This window comes from Maylandia zebra, linkage group LG7 (genome assembly GCF_041146795.1).
Source record: "Maylandia zebra isolate NMK-2024a linkage group LG7, Mzebra_GT3a, whole genome shotgun sequence".
Taxonomy (NCBI): domain Eukaryota; kingdom Metazoa; phylum Chordata; class Actinopteri; order Cichliformes; family Cichlidae; genus Maylandia; species Maylandia zebra.
Window position 1 is genome coordinate 16,200,530 of NC_135173.1, and position 27,163 is coordinate 16,227,692.

The 27,163-nt window shown below is 40.6% G+C and overlaps 2 protein-coding genes across 2 annotated transcripts; one reads left to right on the forward strand and one right to left on the reverse strand.

Moving 5' to 3' along the window:
* The first annotated feature begins 78 nt into the window (after positions 1-78).
* On the forward strand, positions 79-4,363 carry aqp9a (aquaporin 9a). Its single transcript, XM_004567658.6, has 6 exons — positions 79-320; positions 468-594; positions 1,508-1,645; positions 1,829-1,947; positions 2,891-3,108; positions 3,601-4,363. The coding sequence occupies exons 1-6, from the start codon at positions 219-221 to the stop codon at positions 3,806-3,808; spliced, it is 912 nt and encodes a 303-aa protein (XP_004567715.3). The 5' UTR covers positions 79-218; the 3' UTR covers positions 3,809-4,363.
* Positions 4,364-7,784: 3,421 nt separating this feature from the next.
* On the reverse strand, positions 7,785-25,222 carry LOC101469610 (disintegrin and metalloproteinase domain-containing protein 10). Its single transcript, XM_004567660.5, has 16 exons — positions 25,045-25,222; positions 22,885-23,035; positions 20,816-20,934; positions 20,495-20,653; positions 19,862-19,962; positions 18,579-18,719; positions 17,486-17,578; positions 17,219-17,402; positions 16,598-16,761; positions 16,305-16,488; positions 14,625-14,775; positions 14,341-14,524; positions 14,125-14,233; positions 13,781-14,001; positions 13,551-13,677; positions 7,785-10,815 (listed from the first exon to the last, which is right to left on the reverse strand). Exons 1-16 carry the CDS (start codon positions 25,109-25,111, stop codon positions 10,616-10,618), a joined length of 2,355 nt encoding a protein of 784 aa, XP_004567717.1. The 5' UTR covers positions 25,112-25,222; the 3' UTR covers positions 7,785-10,615.
* Positions 25,223-27,163: the final 1,941 nt, after the last annotated feature.

The window sequence follows — 27,163 nt, forward strand, 5'->3', positions numbered from 1 at the left end:
AAAAAAATGAGAGAAAGCTTAGTTTAAATGTAAAAACAACACAAAACTCGTCTGCTGGTAACCCTCAGCTATGAAACTCTGTCAGAATGGTAGTTGTACGAATGGATCAATGGCCTGCTCTTAATGGCTGAGGCTGTGCAGAGGTGGAGATGTGACTCTAATGAGCTCCAGGGATTCAAAGCGCCTGACAGTTTTGACATCTGTTGGCACGGCGATACATGGAAGTACAAAACAAGAGAAGCATGAGGCAACACTGTGCTCTAAAACATGGAATATTTAAGGAATTTCTGGCAGAATTCCTGGGAACGTTTGTCTTGGTTGTAAGTATTCTTTTCTTTTAGAATGAAACTATTTTTTTTCTCAGAAATCAAACATTGCATCTGCTCGCTTTAGAAGTTCCTGTAATTCCTTCAGCTGATTTGATTGCTTTATTTCAGTTTGATTAATGATATGTTCCTCTCTGTCAGCTGTTTGGCTGCGGCTCCGTAGCTCAGACCGTCCTCAGTCGAAACACCCTGGGCGAACCCCTCACCGTCCACATCGGCTTCTCTGTAGGCCTGATGATGGCAGCGTATGTGGCCGGTGGAGTTTCAGGTAAATGCCGCTTTTAATGTTACTCTTATTTAGTTAATTCTTTATTTCTGCTGACATAAAGTTGGCCTCAGATGGGCTGCAAGACCCCGATTAGCTCTGCTTAATTTATGCATGGCCAGCAGAGCTGACACACTTGTGAAGAAAATCAAAAGTAAAAAGTTTTAACATTGTAGTTGTTAAAAGTTTGTTTAGCGTTCTATCTTAACCTCTTAATTTATAGTCAATACAAACCGTCTCTGCCAGAACATATAAAACAATCTGACACGACTCTCTTGTACGTGCTGCTGTAATAACAACATTGATACTCATGAGGCATGCAGCTTGTAGTATTAAATCTTTATGGCTTCCTGTCCGGCCATGTGCCACCTCCCCCAGCTCCGGCATCAACAGGAAGGTGCCAGCTCTCTGTCCAGATCCACCAAATGTGTACTGACCATTGATTTATTAACACAGCCTCTCTGGGGTCGTACATAACCCTGGGCACTAAATGTCCTGCAAACTGCATTGATCATAGGCTACGTTCATCTGTCTATAGCAGAGACCAGACTCAGTCCCAGTGAGAATGCTTACTTCATGTGAGCAGGGGTTTGAATTGAATTAAATCAAACCCCCACCCATAGTATTTCATGAAGAGATATAACAGGCAGGTTTCTCATATATATATATATATAAAAACTACCTGGCCTTATTAAAAATAACAACAGAATCTTTTTTGTTTTTTTGAGGTAGTGACCTTTATTCTGCCTCTAAAAAAACAAACCGTGAACCGCCCTGGGGGGCTGCTCCTCTGCTGTTGCCTCTTGTAAATGTGACAGCCTCACTAATGATGGAGAGGATATCATGCCAGCCACCCACACATACACACACACACACTGCACCCCTCTTTTACTCTGTGCTTTGTCCTCTCTCCCAGGGGGCCATGTGAACCCCGCTGTGTCTTTGGCCATGGTAATTTTGGGCAAACTGAAGATCTGGAAGTTTCCTTTCTACGTCATCGCTCAGTTTCTTGGTGCTTTTGCAGGAGCTGCTGCAGTCTTTGGATTATACTATGGTGAAGCCTCCTTTGCATATGTATATAAAGCCATAACAAGTGTTATGTAAAGAAGTGATTAAGTGCACAACACTCAGCTGCCGCTGTGAGAATATTTTAACCCTGGGTTTGACTGCACAAGATAGAAATGGATCCCTGTGACTTGTTGCAGTTATGTCAGATGTCTCTTTGTGCTCCTCACAGATGCCTTCATGGACTTCACCAGTGGGATTCTATCAGTGACGGGTATCAATGCAACGGGCCACATTTTTGCCTCATACCCCGGCAGACACCTGTCAGTCCTCGGCGGCTTCATTGATCAGGCAAGCTCTAGTCGCGGTGAACCACTGACCTCCGCTCTCTTTCTGCCTCTAAATACTGTAAAGTCTGGCCAATGTGGCTAATGCAGAATCGATCGGCCTATTTAGTCTGAGAACACCCCCTTTTCGGCTCACTTTTGGCCCTAATGTCCATTTCCTGGTACTCTGCAGAAGGTCACATTTACTTAACGCCATTTCCAGTCTGTTTATTTGTTGCAGCAATACAAAATTAACACGTCTGCTTGTGTTTCCAAAGATGGTGGAAACCACAGCAGGTAAAGCGCTGCGATAAGTCTGCTTAGTGCGATTGTGTTTATGCAAATGTTATTTTCATTCTCATGCTCAGAGGTCAAGTACGATTTGAGTCAGAGTGAATCATCTGCGCAGGGATCAGAGTTAAGACGTTGCAAATGTGATTTAAATGCACCCAGATCACTATACACATTAACTGGACATGTTTTATTAATTTGTATTCAGATGTTTTCAGTTAGAAAATTATAGTTATTTTATAATAGAAGTTTGAAGAAATTCACATGATGGCATATTATATGACTGTGAAGTAAACAAATAGCTTAGTTACTTCAAATTGCACAAAAATCCCTCAAATAAATGACATGAAATGAGTTAATGAATATATTAATATGTGCACTGGTCCGCGTTATAGAACATTAAACAAAGAAACAATATATAAACAATATATATCTAATATATCAAATAAAAACTACAGCTGAGTTGTGCTCAGCGTTTAGACTGTATCCATGGCTTATGTCTTTATTATGATGTGCGTTGTGAATTTAATAGTCTGATGGCAGATGGGTAAAAGCTGTCACTGGGAAACTGCTGCTCCATGTAGTATATTATTGTAATTGGGATGTTACCAGCGTTTATCAAAGCTGCACAGCCAAACTCATCCATTAATCAGAGGTTTGCTGTTCCTCTCTCGAAGGTGGTGGGAACAGGTATGCTGGTTTTGTGCATTCTTGCTATCATCGACGGCGGAAACATCGGAGCTCCTAAAGGCGTCGAGCCGCTGGCCATCGGCCTGATCATCATGGCCATCGGCGTGTCCATGGGGCTGAACTGTGGCTACCCCCTGAACCCAGCCAGAGACCTGGGACCCAGACTGTTCACAGCTGTGGCAGGATGGGGGATGGAGGTCTTCAGGTAGGTGGAGTCGAATCACATATAGATGATTATATGATGATGATGGGTGGGCAGTTTGGCCATTAGGTGAAAAAGTCTAAACGTGGTATTATTATTAAAATGCGTGGAATATGTAAGTTCTGAAGGATAGATCATTAATGTATACAAAGAAACTATGCATCACATACTAAATGTACACTTATGTAGTAACTTTATTTGATGATCTCTTACTTACAAAATAATTTTGCAGTTATAAACATGTGGACACATTCTGTGAAATGAAAATGTAAATACAGACATATCTCCCTGCCTCTCTTCAAATCTTTCATTGAGCTATTTATCGAAGTGAGCCCGTGCTGGTGACACGTGTTACATAGTGTCACATGCGCTTGACAGATGCAGTCGATGCTTGTGCATGATCCGATGGAGGCACCGGCGATCAACAGCTGCCTCTTTTTTCTCCCACTGGTGTTTTTGACTCTTCCTTCCTGTTTCCCTTTTCTCTGCACGCAGCACCGCAGACAACTGGTGGTGGATCCCAGTGGCGGGACCGATGGTGGGGGGAGTGGTCGCGGCCGTCATATACTACCTGTTCATTGAGCTGCACCACCCCCACGTCGAGCACGAGAAGCCCCAGGAGGAAGAGGAGGAGGACGAGGAAGACGAAGAGGATGATGACAGCAGTCTGAAGGACAAATATGAGATGATCACGATGAGTTAAGAAGACTTTCACCTTCAGGACTGAGCGCTTTTACTGTCAGTCAGATGAACACCAGCGCAGCTTCCATCTGTAAGGACAGGATCCATGTGTCAGTGTCATCTCATTGGTAGCTGTATAGGCTGTAGTTATACTTCAAGCTTTTTTCAGCCCGATACACCACCAAAGACTTCCATGGGTCTAAATAAAAATAAAATATATTTGGAAATGTTCTGAAAACACAGAATAACTTTTGCTCGATTGCCTGTTGTTGCATTTTTCATAAACTCATGGAAATCTCAGTCCTGTGTATTTGAGATCATTACATAAATATTAGCAGCATATGTGTTGTAAATACCATTTTGTATATACAAAAAAATTCTCCTTTTTTGCATATACTAAAAATAGAATATTAGTTCTGCATGCTTGCAAGTTCCCTGTTACATTTCTTTGTGTTTTTCTCAGTGGTTGTTGTGATATTTGCGTATTAACTTCAAACTTTTTGTGCTTGTTTTGACTTTTTGCAAAACTCTCTTACTCACTTTTGTTTGTCGACATTAAAGTTTCTACAAGTTGCAACTTCTCCTAAGATTTTTCTCTTCACCGCTCTGCTGCATTTGTAATAGAAAACTGCACATCAACCTAAAATGAGATGCTCAGTTGATGTAAACATTCTCATACGAGCAGTTTGTAAATTGCTCCACAGACGAAGTATGTCCTGTAGAATGTCATCGCTCCAGCTAATGTCCCCAATGCAGATGAAGGAGCTGAGACTCAGTGGGTTGTCTGATTTTACTTCCACCAGGAACCTCAGGTGGCAACTTCAACGCTGCAGAATTGTTAGAAAAGTCAAATATGATGGGATGATAAGACTTAAAAGTGAGAAGCTTCATCATTGTTTCATCTGGGGGATTCTCACCTTTGAGTTAAAATAAGAATACCAAAAGAATTATTTTAATAATATGGATTGAATTCTAGTTCTGATAATGTTCAAGAAAACCCATGTTAAATAAGAGCTGTGAAGTGGAGAAAAACTTGTTCCAAGTTCTCTAACTTGACGAGTGCTCCTGTATAACATGTGGAAAAGAAGCTATAAAATTTGAGAATAATTTAACATCCAAACAGGATAAATTTAATTCAAAGTCTCCGTTAGCTCAGTTAGCCATGCTTTTTTTTAAGGTTTTCCAAAATAAAAAAGAAAAGTAGTAAGCTAGTAGTAAGCAGCTGTAGCACAAACATGTTGTTGGGCTACCTGCTTCATTCCTTCAGCATTCCAAGAATAGTTAGAAGTGAGTCAGATTTAATGTTAAGTTCCATTATATTGAAAAAATATTTTGGATATTTCCAACAGAAATCGGTGTAAATTTAGGCCCTTATATCTCAGAGTCTCGGTACGTGCCTCTTAAATCTAGCAGAGTAAAAGCACACAGGCATATGAAACAAGTACAAGTAACTCAAAACTCTGTGAGTAAATGGATCATTATTTACAGTCCATATGGCTTCATACAGCAGTTCAACAGTAACACTAGCAGAGAGACAGCAACAATCAGGGGACAAACAAATACTAATACTAAATTAGCTGATATATAATCTTATTCTAAGCTGGGGAGCAGCTACAGAGGACAGAGTGGGCAGTTTGTAGACGGACATGAAGATACATGTGCAGGTACATGTGATTCTTGCTTCTTGTCTTTCATCCCTTTTTCAGGCTTTGAATAATGTGGGGTGACGGTAAAAGAACTGGGTCTGGGGATTTTCCATGTACACAAGTAACCAAGACTAATGACTAAACCCCTCAGACTGACTGAGTGTAGGAGCACTGAAAATCCTCTGGCTGCTGGACAACGAAACAAGCATTCATTCTGCGCAGGTTCTTTGTTTGTGCTGCTGCCTTCATGGTGAGCAGAGCCTTGCTGCCGCTCAGTCCACAAGTGCCCGTTTTACAGTCGTGCTTTTGTCACTGCAAGGAGAAACAAAAGGCACACTGCTTGCTGATCGGCTGTGACATCAGCTCCTTGCAGAGAGCTGGAACTGTAAATGCAGAATATTGATAATATCCTCTGTGTTACGCTGTTTCAGATGTAGAGGGACATAGATGTGGGCGCTGTGGGGGAATTGTATGAGAATGGATCACAAAATCAGTACATATTCAATCACTGGTGTAAACGTACTGGAATATAAATGAGACACAAAATACTAAACCTCATCCCTTGTTCCTGGATTTAATAAAATCGTGTTTACAACCAGCAACTGTAGCCGAAGAAATGCGCAGAGAATCGATAGCGGGCCACATTCCCCTGCATGTGCAAATGCATGCTCCCTGGATTTGACTTACTTTTTTTATGGGTGTTACATCATTGAATGCACTCATGGAGCAAAGTGATCAATAAGTATAGGCAATAAATAATATAGTGCGTAACACACATGTGGAAGACACGAGCAGGCGTGTGGCGGAGACAGAATAAAAGCTTTTGATCAGCTGCTTTTTCCTTCCAACAAATGTATTCAAATAAATTAAAAAAATTATATCTGAGAGCAGGCAGCAATGAGTGTTGGATTGTGTGTCCTCCTGAAACAAAACATATATAAAGCTGTGCGCGTATCTCTGTGTTGCTGATGCTGGTGACTCACAGGCTGCTAGGAAACCTGCAGCACGATCATGGTCTCTGAAGCAGCTGCGCCCTCTGCTGTGAGCCTCACGCTACTGCATTTATCACAGTAAACAACGTTCACTCCAATGGTACTGTAATTTTTACAACAGGTTCTCATCCCAACCACATCAGGGGCGCCACCAAGGGGTGGGCAGTTGCCCCCCCCTCCCCCAACTGCATTAATTCTGCGCATCCAGTGCAGGTTCTTTGTTTGTGCTGCAGCCTTTATGGTGAGCAGAGCCTTGCTACTGCTTAGTCCACAAGTGCTAAGTTTAACTAAGTTTAACTAATGCTAATTTGTTATTAAGGGGCCCAGAGTATGCCAAGGAAATATCCCCCACAGCATAACACCAGCAGTAGCCTGAACTGTTAATCCAAAGCAGGATCCACACTTTCGTGCTGTTTACATCCCATTTTATTGTCCGAAATTGCGCAGACCAGGCAACATCTTTCCAGTTTTCCACTGTATAATTTTGTTGATCTTGTTTGAATTGTTGACTCAGTTTTCAGCTGGAGTGATCTTCTGCTGCTGTAGCCCATCTACTTCAAGGTTCGATGTGTTGTGCATTCAGAGATGGTCTTCTGCATACCTTGGTTGTAAAGAAATGATACTCCCTTTTTTCTTTTTCATTCTCTGTAAATCCTACAGATGTCTATGTGTCATTGCTCAGGGCTGAAATATCAGCCTGTCTGGCACAAACAACCACGCCACATTCAAAGTCGCTTAAATCATCTTTTTCTAGCCATTCTGATGCCCAGTTTGATCTCTGGCAGGTTGTCTTGACCTTGTCAACATTCCTGCACTGAATTGCAGGCACGTGACTGGCTGATTGCATATTGTGTTGACCACTTGAACAGGTGTACTTAACAACGTGGACAACAATTTTGCAAGTTTAACTTTTAACTGCTGTAAAAGGATTTCTTATTTTATTAGCGGTGTGTAGATGTTCGCTTCACTAACAGAGTATCACACAGATTGGAGTGGGATGGTGCTTTTCCTCAGCAGTGCTCGTATTAGAACATAGAAAAACAGTTTGGTAAAAAAAAAAAAATCAAAAATCAAAAAAAAAAAAAATCACAAGATCTAATAACTTCACATCGATCTCTTACATTCTCCCCAAACGCAACTTTTTCCACAAACAAAATCAGCATCTTTCAAACACCATGACACCAGTCTGTATTGCAAGCTTTCCATTTATTTCAAGCCCAATGCAAATGACGGTTCATGTGTTAAATCAGGGGGAGTGGCCCTTTAAACATCTGGCTGCACAGTCCTCAGAACAAACTGCCTCACACGGAGAGAAAGAGCCAGAGCACGCACACATTTACAGACAGCAAACAGGGGTCTATTTTATTTTGAATGAGTCTTTTAATTAATGCATTTCAAGTACTCCAAAAAATTACATCTCTTTGCACAATACAATTTGAATTTTTTTTGTTGTTGTTTTTTTTTTAGTAAAAATGTTCAAAGTGAACAAAAATTTCCGATACTGTATAAAACACAGTGAACATTAAAATCAGACAGTAGTATTACTTTTTAATCATGTGTTCTTTCGGCCTACGTCACCTACAACATTTTCAACTCAATTTGGACATTTTTCAGTGCACGTTTATTTAAAAACTTTACCAAGACTACGAAATTAAAAAGAAAGGAAATTTACAGGCATTATTCTTCTGCTCTTCTACCCAAACCATGCCACAGGATAACAAAGACAAAAATGAGAATGTAACATTGACTCCATCACACTGAATTGTTTTTAAGCATTGATGACGGTGGAGAAAAGTATCGTAAGCAAACTCCAGTTCAACTAGCACATATAAGAACAGAAAATAACTTAGAAGAGAGGAAAGTTTGTCACATATGAACATCTTTAAAACAACTTACTCTGGAATTAGGATACAAAAAAGAAATTAAACCGATGTATCAAAAATGTAATTCTCATTTTTCAAATGAAACGCAAATTTTATTCGATTATTTTCCCAAGTACTGTACAAGTTTACAGGTTCAGTTCTCCGGGCCCTGACAGGTGAGACGTGGCTCAGGAGATCAGATTTAAAAAGAGCTCAATTTTTGTACAGAGAAAAGGAAAACAAACAAACAAAAAAAAAAAAACACCCCGTCGACCCGCTCGATTCATCTGCCGCGTGAACGGAAAACCGTGAGGTGTCATTATGTTTGTCGCGTCCCCTCCAGAGCACATGTGTGGCTGTAATGACCAGATAGATATTAGTTATGATTAGTACCGCATGCATTTAAAGTATAGCCATAATGCCACGATAAAAATGAAGTCAGAGCACAGAAAGTCCTCCCACAGCATTTAATGCAAAAAAAAAAATAAAAAATCTGCAACGCGTCGTTGCTGGAGCATCCCGTCGGGCGAAATGTCTGCCTGGTAAATGAAGTGACAGGACTTTAACACACTATGTCATGATTACATGATCAAATCCTTCCAGTGAGTGTTGTGATTAACTTGGTTTTCCAAGATGCCCCTTTGGTGCAGCGAAGAGAGGAAGAAAACACCTGAGGTCGAATCGCACAGCCTTCATTTCATTCTCTTTAAAGTGGAAACCTCGCAGGTGCTTCCTGGATTTTAGGAAAACCTGTGCACTGCTCCGTAAAATGTTCTATGGCACGCTCATGTAAACTCTGAGGCCTGCACTCATGAGCTCTTAAGGGGAATTCAGTCCTTGAGATGAGAGATTGGACCAGAAGCTCGTTTCCCGTGGAAGCAGTGACCCCGCTGAGGGACGTGTTGGTGAATAAATGTGACAACACTGCTGCGTTACACCGCTTGCTCCGGGGGCCCAAAGTAAATCGTGTTGAGTGACATACAAACATTACAAACCTTGGTCAATTAATAGTCACATTTAATAAATGTGTCTGCATGCCCACATTAAAAACTTCTTAGTTTCGCTATCTGAAGAATAATAGAATGATTCCATCTTTTTTTTTTAAGTCATTTTTAAAATTTATTTCCACACTCATGTAAACTAACTCTGTAACATGATACACTCTCACTTCTACACTACGCCACAGCAGCCTTCACTCTTCACCTCGACTTCATATCTGAACAGGCAGGATCAACATCAGCTTCAGTTAGTGGTTATTCGTTCTTCATTATTATTAAAAACAAATAAAGAAACAAACAAACAGACAGTAAACGGTTGCACCAAACTAGGCGATTTCTCCTTCTGTTTCTGACCTCGTCCAATTTGGTGTACAACAGGGGCAAGACATGATGTTAGCGAGACAATTAAAAAAAAAAAAAAAAATGGTGAAATAAAGGGACCTTGAACAGAGAAGGCCTAAAACGTGGGATATGGCGACCTTGTTGTTCAAAGAAAAGCAAATCAAAACCTAGCGAGTTCATGAAAGTGAGAGAGATCCACCTGATTGGACTGCTGAGAGAACTCGATGGCGTCAAATCCTCAACGGCAGCATCCAAGGAACTCACCACAACTGTCATTCTTTCATTTATGTGTTAAAAATCCTGAGAGCACTAACCGAAAAATTAAAGAAAACAAAAAAAAATGAAGAATTACACATTTACAGTAGAAGAAATAGTTTGTTTTCACTTATGATACACTAAATATTTACAATCACATGCAGAAGACCGTCTGCACGAGAGACCGGAGCCTGTGTCTTTTGCCGTTTGACATGTGTGAAATCACAAAAGTGCCGCAAATCCCCACTGAGTGTCTCTCATTCCTGGCTAAGATGACAAAAACAAAAGAACGAAAAAAAAAAAAAAAAAAAAAAAAAAAAAAAAAAAGAGTTCACCAGCAGCTACGAGCCTGTCACTCAAGAAGATGTTGCAGATGAAGAAAAAAGAAAAAAACAAACCACAGAATGAACTAAAGCTACAAATGATTCCTTAACTCCTTGGCACTCCTTAAAGAAAAAAAAAAGAAAAAACGATGGGGGAAAAAAATTTGCTAGATCGCACTGCAGTGGAAATGGCTGATGGTCAAGTCCCCTCCACAAAGAGCCAATCGAGTTGCTGAATAGCGTTTTCTCTTTTTCGCGTGTCTTGTTTTGTCTGTAGTTGGAGGATATGATGATGACTAACAACCATGTCAGGCGTTTCTTTGGATGGAGTGACGCTTTTGTTTCCCTCTGTAGGCACAAGGAGGAGCCAAGGCATTGGGGGGGGAGCAGGGGGGAGCTGGGTGCAGGGTCTCAGCGTCTCATCTGGCCCATCTGATAGTTCTCTCTGGGCTGACGGTGGTGCCTCTGGGGCTGTGCCTGGCGCTGAGGCTGCCTCTGTGCCTGGCGCTGGCCGCCGTGGCCCCCGTGTCCGCTGTGGCCGTGCGGGTGCTGGGACTGATGCTGCACCTGAGAGCTAGCATGCTGCTGCGCTCGTCGTCTTTTCAAAGTCCCTGTCAGAGGAAAGAGAGTTAACTTAGGCTCAAGAAAGACGAGTATCGTCCTAGCTTTGTTTTGTTCAGCTGCAGCACTTGTTCCTAAGCTGGTGGTCTTGCAGTGTGATGAAGGATGACGTGTTTATCTCACATCTGTCATCTCTCATGTAGGGAAACTCAAAAAAAAAAAATCACAAAGTATCAGCAGCTGTTCTTTCACAGCGGACAAAGAGTGACCCCTGCAAGTGAACGGGCCTACCTTGCATCGCATTCATCTTACAGGGTGATGTCATTTATGACCCCGCGGTACTGAAGGAATTTATTAAATCAGACCCCAATGTGAGGTTTATGCCATGGCTGTACTAAATTAGCAGCATTAGTAATTACCTAATTAGTTTTCTCATGTTTCTGTAATGTTAAACTTGACCAATTTCTGACTTCTTAGAAAAGTCCAAGTTCAGATATAAAAACGTTCAGTGAATTCAGTCATTTTTATTTTGAAGGAGATTTCAGATTCAGATTAACTTTATTATTCCCCCAAAAAGGGTAATTTGTTCGCAGCTTACTCACACAACCACTTATCACCAACACTGTTGCATGTCAACGCAGCGATCGACAACAATGAGGTCCAAAAATAAAAATGTATAACAACGTCTTTTGCCTTCTTTATCACCTGATTTTCCCAGAGTGAGCACAAATCTGACCCCAGTGATTTTGGAGGTGTTAACATTATGACTGAGAGAGTTTCCATCCTTAACAGGCAAAATACTGAACCAGCAGATAAAAGAAGATGTTAAAAGACTTTCAATAAACAAACAATAAAAGTTACACAAAAATAAACCTGTTCTCGTACGGCGTCCTGCAGCTGTCGGCGTACGTAATAAAAAGAAGGGGTGACAGAGCACAGCCCCGAGATCAACGGGAGCTTGACACAATCCTACTGGATATTTGTCCATTAACGAGGACCTGTTGGACTCTTTCAGTGAGAAAGTTTAAAATCAGCATCAGGAGCTAATCTAAAAGTTTAAAAAGAGTCTCATTAAAAGCAGAGGAGAAATCAGCAAACACAAATCTTGCGTGAGGTGCTTATAGACTGTGTTTAACATAAAGTTTGACAGATTTTTTTTTGAATATTTGTGCTTTTTTGTATTTATGACAGGTGGTCCAATAAAAGTGTTAAACAATGTTTATTAGAGCCTGACTGAAAATACTATAGAAAGAGTACAGAAATGGCAAAAACCAACATAAACGTCCTATATATGTGTAAGATACAAGCAATCAAAGTGTTTGATGTTTGCATTTTTCCTCTGTAGGCTTCAACCCTGAACCCGCACCTGGTAATCAAAGGTTTGAAAACCCTTGTTCTTAACAATCAAGTAAAGACATTGTCCAAAGTTGGTCTTTCTCACATGTAGGACACAGCAGGAGATACGGAGGCAGAACACCCACACACACTCTCTCTGTCAGCTCATACCGACAGACTTATGATTTATTTTATTTACTGTCAGCGGTTAGCTTTGCTGTCCAAGACTTCAAGAAACCACCTGCCACTAATTGTAGCTGCAGCAGAAAGAAGCTAATTGTAAACAAGCTAGAGGGACCGATCTGTGGTCCTTTGATCTAGAAAAATAAACGGTTGCACGTAGGCTGGAAGATCAGCACTCAAGTGGAGCCGAGCAAAACCCCATTCTGACTGCAGACGTCAACAACTTTAGGAAAGTTGGGCTGCTAATGTTATCAACGTGTAGCGTGTGTGTACAACATGCCAAAAAACAGCAACTTGCAAAAAACAAAGAAAATGTCATTAAACTGCTCTTAAATACATGCAAACATTTTGTACTGATGTTACATCACCTTACCCATTACACTCTGCTTAATTTGAATATGCCTTTTAGAATATTCAACTACACTTTCTTCTTCTCTCACATTTAAACAAGTAGATCAGTTGCCATGACCACCCTTAGGCGCAACAGCACAGGATGCAGTGAGAAAACCAAAGTCATGTAGAGAAACTCTAAGAGTAAGTAATCATAACACTGCTCTCATTCACAGGTATGGCTGCAAGGTTAACAAGGCACACAGTACAGTGGATTTAATGTGATGCTTTTTAGCCTGTGTGAACATTCAAAGCTCAATCTGAGTTTAATCTGGATCAAGTTTAGGAGCTCAGATCAAATCTGTAAGTGTTCTCAGGAAACTGTTCTCACAGCACTGCCCATATAATTTGTTAATAAGCCCGTAAATGATAGCATGAACTGCATGATAATAAATAGGTTTTTACAAATATATCTGTATTTTTATTCATTTGTGTCCCTGTAGTGTAGTGGTTTACACACTCTTTTAGCAAGCAAAAGCTCCCCAGTTTGATCGCGGGAGGAGACACAGCGAGGGCATCAGACGTAAAAATCTGCCAAATCAAACATGCGGAGCTACCCGCTGTGACAACCCGTTGTGAAAAAGGCAGGAGCTAAAAGTAGCTTTCATATTTACTGTAATCAGAGTGTCCTCGTAAAAGAGAGCTTTCTCTCGGTGGTTTGACCTGCCTGAATAAAAATGATATTTAACCCTCTCCCCCACCCCCAAAAAACACTGAATGTCACATTCAAATTTAAAGGAGGTTTGAAAGCAAACTGCAGACATGTGACTTAAAACATCTGGGTGGTCAGGTAAGTTATCTAAAAATATTTCATGAAAATGCGTAACAGCTAAACGCTCTTATTAGACGAGGTCTCTTTTTAGTCTTCTGGACTCACCTGGAAGTGGTTTGGGTGGTGGAAGTTTGGGGTTGCTGCTGGGAGTATGCACACTACAGATCTTAATGAAACCAGCCATAAGCAAGATGAGGGCGATACCCATCAAGAGCACTGCCCACCAGTAAGCCTGGGATGAAAATGAAGCTCAAATCAAGCTCAATCAAATACAGAATAGAAAAAGACCCCCCACATACTAACTAATCATTCACAATCAAGATGTCGACACGTACCACAATCCACTCGGCGATGTTCTCATACAGCTCAGGGTTAAAGATGGCCTTCTTTAGTCTGGCAAGTGGCCCATCTGCGTCCACCAGTCGGCACTTCATGAACACATCGCAGTAGCCCTTAAAGTCATTGCAAGGCGAGCCAGCTGGCAACGTGGTGACTTTTTTATTGAAGAAACGAGCCAGGCGCTCTGATCCTGTGCTGCTGCATGTGCTGGGATTTGCTGTGCAGAGAGACAAATCCAGTTTAAAAAAAAAAAAAGAAAAAAAAAAGACAAAACTCACCCATATATTTATAAAAGAAAGAGCCTGCTTGTAAAAGGTGTGAGAAAGGGTAAATGACTCACTTTTCTCCATGCAGCACACGTGGCAAAGCTCGGTCTCATCCTTGCCATCTTGGCTGGCACAGGTACACGCCTCGAGCCCGTACTTCTCACAGATGGAGCCGGAGCAGCCCTGCGGAGGAGGAGCACGAGGACAGGCGAGATCAGACACTTGCTAGTATGAGTACAGTGTTGCTATGACAACCAGTTCTTCAAGGTGTGATTTCTTCAGCCACTCACCCCGTTGAGGCAGACTTGAGTCTCTCCGTGGCAGGCGGTGAAGTTGGCCTTGGGCTCCGACGTGGGGCACTGGGCGCTGTCGCCCTTACATACGCCATGGTGAGCGCACTCCGACTCCTCTCGGCACTTGTCACCGCGAGCCTTGTAAATGCATTCGCTTGTACAACAAGGACCCTGGCTGGGACTTTTTGGGGAAGAGAAAAGCGCCGAGTTAAGACTCAAAACATGAGAACACCCTCTTTAAGAGATATTAAAATAACTGAAAAATAAAAATCGCCCTCTACCTGCAGACTGTATGGTCCTTTAATGTGCACTTCTTGTTGTCAGGCTGGTTGGCATCATGGCAGCACTTGTCCTTGCACTGATCGCTGTAGCCACAATCGCACTGCTCACCAGGCTCCACCATACCATTACCACAGATGGGCTGGCCAGACTCTGTTTTGAGAAAAAGAAAAAAAGTGTTGAGCCCTTTGCGGAGCAAGCTCAAAGTTTAAATTAGACATTTATTAAATAATATCAGGGTTTTTATGAATTACAGACTTTTTGATGCTCTGTAGAAGAAAACCGCCTTCTCCTAGTCAGGTGTGACAATGAAAAATTGTCCCCCAGTTTTTTTCTACATTTACACATTGAGATTTTTGATTGTTTTAAGGTTTTTACACCAGACGAATAATAATCGTACGAACATTTTGTGCTTTAAAAATATTTTTGGACTCGCCCATTCCTAATGCACCCTTACACAGGATTGTGCAACTTGCTGGACAAATTTGCTGGATTTATTTTTCCGGATCAGACCTCTGCATTTGGCAACAAGTGTAATTGCAGCACAAAATGTGCACCGCTACTGAGTATACAATGATAATATAATAGTAAAATAATACTATTTTATCTTAGACACACAACTAGATGCTGCTCCGGGTCAATCGATCAGATGTGGTCCCAACTCTGCCAACAAGAGTTCAAACTGCCCGACTGACGGTATGTAGGAAAATGGTTGTGATGCAGCTTCAACTCGTGGGTCAAACCATGAAATTCTTCCTGCTGCTGTCTTCTCCTGAGAACTGGATGAACTCAGATTCTTCCTTTTCACATTTACAAACATCAGGACCAACTCGTCATTGCTTGATCATCACTTGATGTTGACTCCATGTTTTGACTCCCATAGTGTGTTTTTTGAGGAGACATTTTTTTGTGTGCAAAATTTTAACAAAATAAAAGTTTGCTTCTTAAAAATTTTAAATTTCATGGGGGTTTTTTTTCTGCAAAGTGCTTTTTGTGTAAAGGCCTGAACCATTACAAAAATGCACAAAAATTTCCTTCACTGTGTACACAAATCATGCTGACGGTAGTGGACCCTCATCCCCCAAAGGCTCATTCTGAGCGTGCATGCACACCAAACCCTTGAATGCTGCTCTGGAGAGAATGAGTTGCTGGGGCAAAAAAAGAAAAAGAAAAATAGAAAAGGACCCTTCAAAGAGCCAAAAGCATAAACCCAAAAAAACGTCGGTTTGTGGGTGGGTGTATTAAGGCAGTGTCTGAAAAGCTAAAGCATTTTTCAGTCATATCAGTGCAGCCAAGATGCACATCACTTTGAACAGCTTGTGCAAAACAAGAAGATTTTTTAGACACGCCAATCACATGGTGAATTAATCGAGTGACTTCTGAAGCATCGGTTTGCTGTTCTACTGACTCAAAAGTGTGAAACTGGCAAGAAAAAAAAAAGACAAAGAAAAAAGATGACAAGGTTTACTTCCACAGTCTGCCAAATACTGTACAAAAATACCATGGACTAATGCCAAGCTGGCTTTTCTAAGCTGATACTAGCCAATAACTTCTCAGGATGCCTGAATTCTTTCACTAATTAAGAGTTTGCGGTAAAAATATTCCACACCATCAGAAGAACCCTAACCCGGATCACGAGTTAAGATCGAGGCCCTAGATCCAACAGAAACAGTAAAACGTACCGACGAAGCAGTTGTTCCTCTTTTTTTCCAGCACCTGGCTGATGTTGCGAATGCTGCAGAGGGAGAACTTGTTGTTGTTAAGCTTGTCTCCAGATGTAGCCCTTGCATACATGATATAATTGCCCTTCTCCTTCTTGTCTTGGCTTTTGGATTCCCCTGGTGTGCACTCAGATCCAGAGTCATGCTGGCAGCGAGGAAGAAGAAAGAAAATCAAAGATTAAAAGCAAAAAAAAAGGGACAAAGAGTACAGGCATCATAAATTCCTTCTCACCGTGCATAAATGCGGCACTCACCGGGGAGCCAAAGTTGTGGCCTACTTCGTGTGCAAAAGTGATATGGGAGACTTTCGGAGGTACGTGGGAGGCGTAGTTCTGTACAGTGATTATACCAGTGTTGAGAGACTTCTTTTTTCCGTCTGAGTACAGCTTGCTTTTTTCACAGATGCCTCCAGAGCTCCCTGAGAAGGAAAGGCACAATTTGCAACAAACTAAATACGGAAAGATTTCGCTCAATGAAGAGAGTGAATGTGATTAATTTAACACCAGCTATTCAAATAAGTGACAGGAGGCCTTATTTAAAAACATACTTCATCATCATGTTTACAGTACATGCTGAAGACAAATTTTGTTTGTCATTACTGAGAGAAGATGCCCATTTTACTGCAGCAAATTTGCAATTTAACTGCAGTGCTTTCAATTAAAAACTCAAATCAACCCCAGCGTGGAGTTAAAACAGACTGCAACAAATATCTGCCGACAGTTTTAAAGAAAAATATGTTCCTGCTTGATGAGCTTCAGTCTACATTTGCGAGGACAAATTCCTGCTAAGGAATGTGAAAAAAATGATGTTTTTGTACCTTTCTGTAAAAACAAGACACAGACTGCTTGCTTATCACAAGAATAAGATTTGCATACCTGAGGGCGCTCCCACCCAGGCCAAACCCAGCACCCCATCGTCAAAATCTCTGTCAGTGAAAACATAAGCCAAGCAGTAGTCGTCGTGGTTCTGCTCCGAGTTCAGCTCCAAAAACTTCTCCACACCAATGTTGGCAAAGCGGAATGGGTTGGACTTGTCCCTCTCATCATTGGTGGTGTTGATCTGCGAAGACAGGAGACAACTGGTTCACAGGAAAGACTGAACAGACCTAAAATGCAAAAGCGGCCGATCTGCAAAAGACTCACCCGGATCCGTTTCACCATGAAACTGATGTTACGAATGCCCATGAAGTCTGTGCCTTGATAAATGGCATCAATGGCCTTCACATGACTGGAGATCTGAAGGAAGTACGAGGTATTCATACTTTTAATAGCTGACATTTCACTCAAGTACGCCGTATGTGATGGTACAAGTACTAACAAGAGCTGCTTGTACGTAGCTCTATTGCTAACAACAACAGCTAACAGAATACATTATTCAACTGGCTATATGTGGTTTTCGCATTAAAAAAAAAAAAAAAAATCAGTGTTTATGCCAGGCGTGGCACTGACCTAGGACATTACCCATGCGGTGGCTTGTCAAATGGCACTGTACGACAACACTGACATTAAACTGACGTCACATCTGCCGTCGCAAGTAGCCATTCCTGCAACTCTTTATTTTTGTAACCTGACGCATTGTTCCACTGCCACCGGGTTGAAGAGGCAAGTTTACGATCGTGTAGGTTTATACCACCGTTTTAATGACATATCAATACAGAATCTCTGACAGTCACAGATCGATGAGAGGGAGATGGTACAAGAATAAACTTTCTGATAATAAACAAACCTAAAAGAACAGCACTATATCAGCACTGATGTGGAGGTATTGTCTGACACCTGCGACACCTATCGTTCAGGAGAACACCGCGCACATAAAAGGATCATGTAATCAAGGTTATACTGGGGGCTTTAAGCTGGTGGAAAAACTGAAGTGGCAACGTGTAAACTATAAAGGGAGTAGACCGAATAATAAGCTACTGCTGGCAATAATATCTTCCTATTGCTGCTAGCCTCCTGTATACTAAGTTAGCTTAGCATACAGATTAGGAAAAATGGAAAACAGCCTCACTCTCATTAGTTGAGCGCAGTAGTTAATGGGTAGTGCTTGAGTGGTGCTAATGTCTTAGTATAACTCTCCCCAGAAAATGATAATAGATTTGCCAAAATATGACAATTCCTACACCGTAACGCAACTCCATAGAAATTGTACTTTGTGGACAATTTCTCTTATCAATATATTCCTAGGCTTTAGAAAGTATTAAGAGTAGTATATACCAAGTCACTTCCTGTGCGTTACCTGCGCTATGACAGCTTCTCTACTCTTGTAATACTTGAAGAAGAGGTGGTCGGTCTGAATAAAAAGCTGACATGTGTTTTTCTCAGCCTGGGCCATCCTCTTCTTCCTCAGCAGCTGGGTGTCCAGATCAGTGTGGACTTCCTGGTGTGAGTGAGACGGAAGAGGCAGAGCAGGAAACACACAGTTAAATAAAACATATTTAAAAGATTTTTCCAACAAAAACGGTAAAAAGAGTAAATAAATAATGTCCGGTATTTTTAGGCTGTGGTTCTTCAGCTGCAGTATGTTCATGAAGCTCTATTCTGCAGAGGAATATGTGCTTTCTATGTCACATACAGGGTGGAGGGAAAAGGCTGACCACTGCCACTGATGGACACCTATCTCAGTTTTAAGGTGTTCAGTACTTTTCGGTCACAGAGTTTTGCAGTGACATGTCACACCAAGTGAGTCAGAAGTAACCGATAAATCAAACTAATGCTTTTTGTTAATGTGGTTTAAATTGAACACAGACATATTTTATTACTGCCTACTATCTCTGATTGGATTGGAGCTAAGAGGCACAGCTTGAGATAAAGTGTTACATTTTATTGTCAGGTACCAAATTGAACATTATGTCGTCCTGTTTGAGTCCATCACTTGAATGTGATAATAATACACGTGAGGCTTGGATGCTGCTTTCCATATTTCTGAATCCAAAAGGATGTCTAAATCTGAAGTTTAGTGTCGCAAACGCGACGCTAAACTTGATCTGTGAAGATATGATGAAATGTCTAACTGTGCCCATCTTGCAGTGATAAAGAATCTTTCCCCAAAATTTCCTGGATTGAGATCTGAACTGACTCCAAGAATGATTCATTTCTGCAATGTGGGCCAAGCCTGAAATCTGGAAAATCTTTCATGCAGTTAAATCTTTAACTTTTTGAGTAATCCTGCTCCCACTCCTCTACAACGGTAACAAATGAACGGGTGAACTTTTATACAGATGATCGTCTGGCCAAACTAAACCGTGTCGTAATACAATTTATGGAAATCTGTGAAATAACAATCATATGCAAAACTATATAAAAAAAAATTACATATTAATAATAAAGTGACAAATCTTAACTGTGACTATACTGGTTTAACACTTACATGGTTATAACTTACAACATAGAACCAGGCACAGAGACTTTAAAAAGACATCTCTAGGTATCTTTGACCCTGACTAAGTAGTACCATAAAATATCCTCAAAGATCTTCACTAAACCCTGTCAGGGTTTATTGTAGTGTGTGGTGAAGTTAACCTTAGGGGGCTGCTCCACGGCAGAGGTTTGGTATTTCTTCATCTTTTCAAACACAGAGCTATCGGCACAGCCTCCCTCTGGGCCATACTTGTGCGGGTAGTCTGTATGAGAGAGACAGACACAACACTGTTAGGATTATGGGAGACAATGTTAGCTACTTAACCCCGTGAGTCACTATTTCAGGCGCTATTCACGATCAGCTAATGGAAGTACTTACACGTCACTTGAGCCTAGCTTTGCTGTGTGAGTTACTTTCCTGTCGCTCTCATTAGTGATTCCTCTCACAATTATGTTTAATTTGCCCCTCAGCCACACGCTATGTGTACACAGATGATGTGAAATTATGATTTGCAAGTGTAGTGAAGTGTACTTGGTGCTCACTATTAGTATCAACATTGCAAAGCCTGCTGAAATGAGCCAGTACCCAAGAGCAAGATTGTGTTACTCAGCTAATGAACACCCCAGGTGTCTGCGCTCCCCAGGGGGGCCTATCACACCAGTCTGCCTCCATCAGCTCGGCAGCACTAACCTCGCACTTTCCAGTCACACACGCACATATCTAAACACACACTCGATGATCACGGGATAATAGCCTGTCAAAGTATTTGCGTGGCTAAAGGTGCAGGGACTCACGTATGTCATCTTCATGGTAGATGACAGAGTGGAAGGGCACGTCTTTGTCCTCAAGGTATCTCTCCGCAGGCTCCACGTAGTAAGTGCCATGGTAGCTCTGAATAAAACCCTCAAATTTACCATCCACAATGGAGCCATGAGTCAATGTGCCTTTCTCGCCTGGGAGTCCAAATCGTACAATTATAAGCATCAGAAGATTGACACAGAAGAGGGTGCATTTGCATTTGAGAAAAACAAAGCCAACAGTTATTTTAAAAATCCCCTAGAGCAGCAGTACTGTAGTGACACATTTAAACAACTGTGAAAAATTTATAGTCTTACCAAAGATTTCTCCAGTGTAGATGTGAGAGGTATCATATGGAATCTCTTCACCTGAAACATCTACCTTCAAATCTGGGGAAAACAAGGTGGTATCTCTCTTCATTCGTAAATTAAAGTGCCTGAAATCAAAGAGATAAAAAAGAAGGCCTTCAGATTCAGGAGAGGAGCTGCAGTTGGCCTTAAGTAGTGGAAGTAAGCAACATTTACCCAGCCTTCTCTAAAAATGAACCTGCAAATTAAAAGGGGGGGTGGGGTCGAAGCAAGAGCGTTCACAGAGAAAAACAAAATTAAAAAACCCACCAAATACGCCGTTTTCTGCTGCAGATGCAAAACTGTAGCATTTAAATTTGTAAGAGACCAAACAGAAAATTTGAAATTAGGGCATCTAGCAACAGTGCTGTGTTTTTTTGTAGTTCAAACATATGGAGAGGGAAAAAAACATGTTACAGTAAACCTCGGATTTCATGGAACACCTACACAGTGCTCTTATTGTACGCTCGCATTGTGTGAAAGTTGCTGTTCTCTAGGTCCGTGAACAGACGAAACACAAAGCCTTTGTAAAATTTAGATCTGAAGCCTAATATAATAGCAAACAATACATCCTGCAATGTGCACAATGCCTAGTGAATCATTAGGCATTTGTAGGAATCTCAGGGGAAAACTCTGCGGTACATTAACATGTTTATTGGCTGTTTCAGATACATAGAGAACTCTGCAAAGGTTTTAGGCTCTCTGGATGTTATCCACTGCTCAATCCTATTAAGGAGGCATGTGAGAGGTCCAAAATCTTTATTCTGTAGGATGGCAATGGGCCCAAAAAACCCCAACAAGAGTCAAAGTCCGCTCTTTGGCAACAAGAACAAGGAGTCTTGCAACAGATGGTAAAGCTCCCACACTGTGATCACAACATCAACGTGGACTCAGTCTGGGATTCCATGAGAAAATAACACAGAGAGCCATAATTTACAGAAAAATAGGGCAATTCTCAAAGTTGTGTGAAGGAAACTACTGCCCCAGCACTTTGAACTAAAAACCTAAGAACTGGTGGCGTTTTAGAGGCAAACCTTATACTGCATATGAATCTAAAAGCATCCTCACTGTACTATTAGTGGCTGTTAGTGTAAAGCACAAGACATTTTGTTCAAATGTCAAAAAGGAAAGCCAGGTGGTGTGCTGCAAATTAAACAGAAGAATCAGGAGTTCTCTCTCTAGCTTTGTCGTAAATTCAAAAGGAAAAGAATATGATGCGGGGTTTTTTTTTTTTTTTAAAGGAAGAGACATCTTCCTTCGGAGTTCGCCTTGCTCTTATGATACGCTTCCCTATTAAGCTGCATCTGAGTTTAGAAACAGCAGGCCCTGTTACAGGAAGGGCAACAAACTGCCTTTGCCAAGATCCCAGCCAGATGGTCGTGACTTTGTCATGGATGCTTTTTCACAACACCACCTCCTCAAAATATTAGATAAAGAACCATGACAAGGACGATTAGTATCAACCCATATACGATATTTGGAGGGGTTTCCACTCAGGCAGCATGAAACACCACATACATCACAGAGCTAACGAACACAGACAAATACATGCACAGTTTCACTTTAACTGCAGGGAATAAGAACACCTGGACAACAGCAATTATTTTGAGCTCAGGTTTGTGTCTTTAAATAGCCCATTTCTATCCCACCAACACAGTTAGTTTAAGCAATTAAACAAACATTAGAGTAGTTGCTGGTTAATTCAACCAATCAAGGAATACTGAAGCTCCAGGGGAGAGCAGAAAACCCACACAGAAAATAATTGTGATCATTAAAAATCCATCCTGAACACTGACCTAACATGATGCACCAGCGTATGTTTTTGATTTTGTAAAACAACTTTCAATAAAATTGCAAATCCCCCAACACAGAAGACCTCCAACTTTAATCATAAACAGCACAAGTACACGGGACGGTGTTTGCAAATGAATAAACAGACAAATGAATAAAGATACATGAAGAGAAAGGGGAAAAAAAGAAAAACAGATGCAGACAGACTTTACCTTTGGATAATATCTAGGAAAAGAAAGTGCACGAACCTTCCATGGGCATGAAAATCTAAATGCAGGTACTTGTCTTCATGAGAGAGTGCCCTCTTGGCCCTCTGATGCTTGCTGTGCACAAGCTCTGTGTCATAGGACAGGCCTTCATAGTGGCGGATGTACTTGTTCAGGGGATTTCTATAGTGTCCTGTGTGAAAAGAACGAAGGAACATCTGTTAAAGAAAGGTATGCGTGCATGTTTGTTTTCCCCCCCCCTCAAATATATACATACAGCAGCAATTGAAAAAAGAAAAAACACGTTCCCTACTCATTAGAAACTGGGATGCGATTCTAGTTGGTAACACAAACTATTCCTAACAGAAAGACTCAAAAGAATATGTACAAAAGCTACATTTGTAAACAACTGACGCACTGCTCATGTTAGGGTGGTTTAGATGCCCGTAAGGCGGATAATCTGGACAATATTTGACAGGCAGGATTACAATACAGGAAACAGACAGCAAATCAGTATGTTCTGGGTTTTAACTAAAATCGATTTAAGCCAAATGAATGGCAGCCTTAGACTAACTCTCAACGACAGCCCACAGCGTCACCGCTTAATTATTTCGTCACCAGAAGGCTGGGTAGTGGGCTTGAAAGAAAGCAATTCTTAACCGTCTCCACACATTTTGCCCACTGTTTCACACTGAAACAAAAATGGGTTTTTCTAGATTGATTTTGTTTATGGCATCTATTCCCCCAATGAATGTTGGCATGTTTTCCACATACATATACACCACTTTCCTCAGTGTAAGGTCAGATCGCTGCTCCATATAAAAAAAAAGAGAGAGAAGCTTTTTTAGTAAACAGAGTCCATGTAATTAGGCTTCTCTGGCAGGTAATTATGCCTGACTAGTGAGCCATAAATTACAGGATTCTGTGCAACATTATAACAAAGATGGATAAGTAGACCAGGCTTCAGCTACTTCCCTTTTCATGTGCGGTATGAAATATTTAGGTGGTAACATTAAATTTTTCATTGAGGTGACTATGAGAAGTGAAGGCCATGACTATATCTCTGAAATAAATTAATTTCTAAAGACTTACAAAACATAAAGAAAATGTGAGGAGCCAAGATTGATACACTTCAAAAACACTAATCAAAGAGAAACATTAAATATAGGAAAATATGAGACAAGTTGGACTTAATTTATCTTAAAAGTTGGGAAAACTGCTGTGTTACAGTAGCCAAAAACAACATAGGTCAAAAAATAATAATAATGAATCAGAATCAGAAAGTAAAAATTAGAAAAAAGAAATCAAGCGGAAATCCAGGTATGTGAATGAATAGCTTGAGTACATTGTAATAAATAAAAAGAAGTATTGTGGTGTTAGGCATGAAGGATTTCCTGTAGTTTAGACTAGATTAGATTAATAAAAGAAGCATTGCAAGCAAAAACCACTGTGTAATTGTATATGTATCTGTGTATATGACTCCTATATTTAGCTGAGAACATTAGGATTTAAAAGCACAGCATCGGCATATAGCAGATAGTGGTAGGATAGCAGAAGTGCATTACACGTCAATACTGCATTTTACACAGAGCAATTTGGCACCCACACGCACATAGACACACACAAAAACTATTTTTTATTAAAATACTGACTGCAGGTTGATTTGACTTAAAACACCACTGACAGGGAGCAAAACTGCAGACAAAATTATGCCAGCAAAATGCGAAAACTTGTGTCTTTTACACTGAACACAGGTTATTTTCGGGGCTAAACTGTTGTTGTTGTTTTTTTAATAATGACAGAACAATTAGCGGCTAAAGTGGCAGCTAGCTCAGAGCTAACGCTGCTTTAACAGTCGGCATCTCCATCTTCTCATAACAATGGCTGTCGGCGCCGCTCGCACGGTAACAACAAAACCCTCACCCAAAAGCTGGCGATAAAAAACGGTGACAACACACGGACGTAACTCCCCAATGTCCGTTTATTTCAATCGACTGCGCGAATCCGAGTCCGCTTTTAAGCTATGTGTGATTTGTCGCCTTGAAGTAATACGGCAAAAAGGGTGCAGTCCTCTTCATAACAAGCAGGCCCTGCTGATCCCTTCTGTAGCTAGCAGGCTATCGGGATTTCTGCTCCTCTCCGCTCGCTGCTTCATGGATTCAACACAACTCGATTTGCTCCGACAGAAACCGCCTCACTCACCTTGGGTGTAGTTTAGCAAGTACACGAAGAGGAAAACTTTAAGGAGAAGGGTATGTGACAAATCCATTGTTAGAGCATTGATGCCGTTTTCACTTTATTGTCCTACTTAGATAGGCGCAGACGCCCTGTGTGTTTATTGCAGCTTCCTCACATCGCCTCCTCTCCCTCTCTCCAGCGCCGTGACGTCAGACGCAGGATAGCCTGGCATCCCTTCCCCCAGAAGCGTCCATGATCCACCAGGCCTGCATACATTACAACACTCAGTGTGCCTCGGATCTAGTGTCATACGTATCCCTCTCTGTCTGCATGTGTGTAATATATAAATATATGCACACATCAATAAACATGAAAATTCTACAGTTTTTCTCAGCATAACTACTTAACTGCTCAATTATTTCAGCTACAGGGCTTTTAGTACATTTGCAGATGATTTTACATTAATATTACATAAACATTCACTGTTGAAGCCACTTTATGCAAAACTGTGAAACACCCCCAAGTATCAACCTCCCACTGTGAATGATACTGCTACTTGAGTTTTTTTTTTTTTTTTTAAATGTCCACCAAGCAGGTTGTGATTGGCTGGTCTGCCAGAGAGCGATATTGGATACTTTGTGTCAAAGCAGTGACGTATGCCTCTGATTTATGACAGAAGAAGTAATTAAAGGTAATGGCAATCACAATGTTTCTGAATATTATAAATTATGATATATTTAATAACTCGTTAATAATGAATAATCACATTGTTTAACACATTTTCACACACAAAACAGTTTTTGTCATAAAGTAAATGTTTTGGCTTAAAATGATAACAGCGCACCATTATGAATTATTATTCCATCATTTTAATTTCTTTCTCAAACATCCTATTCATCATCCTATTCCATCGCCATATTTTCATGATCATATTTTTTTGGTCAGAATATTATTGATTATTATCGAGTTATGAAATATCATAAAAAGTATTACTGGTTTGACACTTGGTACCTAATATCATCTCTATTGCTTCTTAGGATAGCTCAAAAAGTTGATTCTGTTCATCTGGGCATAGAAACGTTTCGTCACTCATCCAAGTGACTTCTTCTGTCTCGGCTGAGTGGTGTTTCCTTAGTCTTATAAACATCACCTTTGCACAATGACTGAAACTAGCACCAATGATGAACAATGGGCTGTGAGGTCAGTTTCTTGATCATTAAATTGGCAGATGTACAGATGAACAGAAACAACTTTAGGGTTTTCTTACCTGGATGATTGAGCATGTATCAAAACTTTTTTTGTTTGTTTTGTTTTGTTTGTAACTACCTGTTTTTTGGCACTTAATATTTTTATTTCCTTTACTATTTTATGCTGTACAGTGCTTTACGACTGTGAAAAGAGCTTAATAGATAAACTTAATTTATTAATTTACTTACAAATTTCAAAGAGCTGAAACATGAACATTAGATAACAAATTCACTGTTTATGCTACAAAATAGTGAAAACACTTTTTTGGCCTCTAGTTTTGATCATTAAGTGCTTACTTTTACTTCCACCGAGGAGGTTGTGGTTGGTTTGTCTGGGTGTTAGCAGCATTACTCAAAACCTGTTTGGACAGGTTGGAATAATTTCTTTTACAATTATCAAATTGAAATAAAAAAACATTAAAATTAACATTTATCCATCTATTATTCTTTTTTATTTTGTGGTTGTAGGTTTGGCATACTTTATAAATTCTCATAAACTGCCAAAAACGTATGTTGCTTCATTCACAACACTCAGTTTAAACAGTGTGTCCTAAGCCTGTTTAACCTTAGAAAAGATTCACTTTATTACCTCTGTATTTTGGTTCAGCTTATTTGTTTGTTATGGATGAATTTACTCGATTTCTTAAAAATCAGAAGTGGGAGTTGGCCCAAATTTGACTTAATCCAGATCTGGATAAAGGGATTTCTGATACATTCTTCATCACTAACACATGACCCTACGCTGTGTGACTGCATCATTCCATGTTTGGCACTGATCACCACCTGCACTCATGTATATATCTTTCAACGTAGCACTCTTAATTCTTATTCTCATGTATATATCTCATGTATATCTCATGCACATATCTTTCCACGTAGCACTTTTAATTCTTATC

What these genes read in the sequence shown, in the direction of transcription:
- aqp9a (XM_004567658.6), top strand. Translation starts at nt 219, where the DNA reads ATGGAAGTACAAAACAAGAGAAGCATGAGGCAACACTGTGCTCTAAAA. An exon ending in TGTGGCCGGTGGAGTTTCAG is followed by an intron (nt 595 to 1,507) that starts GTAAATGCCGCT and finishes CCTCTCTCCCAG; the next exon opens with GGGGCCATGTGAACCCCGCT. An exon ending in TCGGCGGCTTCATTGATCAG is followed by an intron (nt 1,948 to 2,890) that starts GCAAGCTCTAGT and finishes CCTCTCTCGAAG; the next exon opens with GTGGTGGGAACAGGTATGCT.
- LOC101469610 (XM_004567660.5), bottom strand. Translation starts at nt 25,111, where the DNA reads ATGGATTTGTCACATACCCTTCTCCTTAAAGTTTTCCTCTTCGTGTAC. An exon ending in GATTTTCATGCCCATGGAAG is followed by an intron (nt 20,935 to 22,884) that starts GTTCGTGCACTT and finishes CTTTGATTTCAG; the next exon opens with GCACTTTAATTTACGAATGA. An exon ending in TCATGGTGAAACGGATCCGG is followed by an intron (nt 17,403 to 17,485) that starts GTGAGTCTTTTG and finishes CTGTCTTCGCAG; the next exon opens with ATCAACACCACCAATGATGA.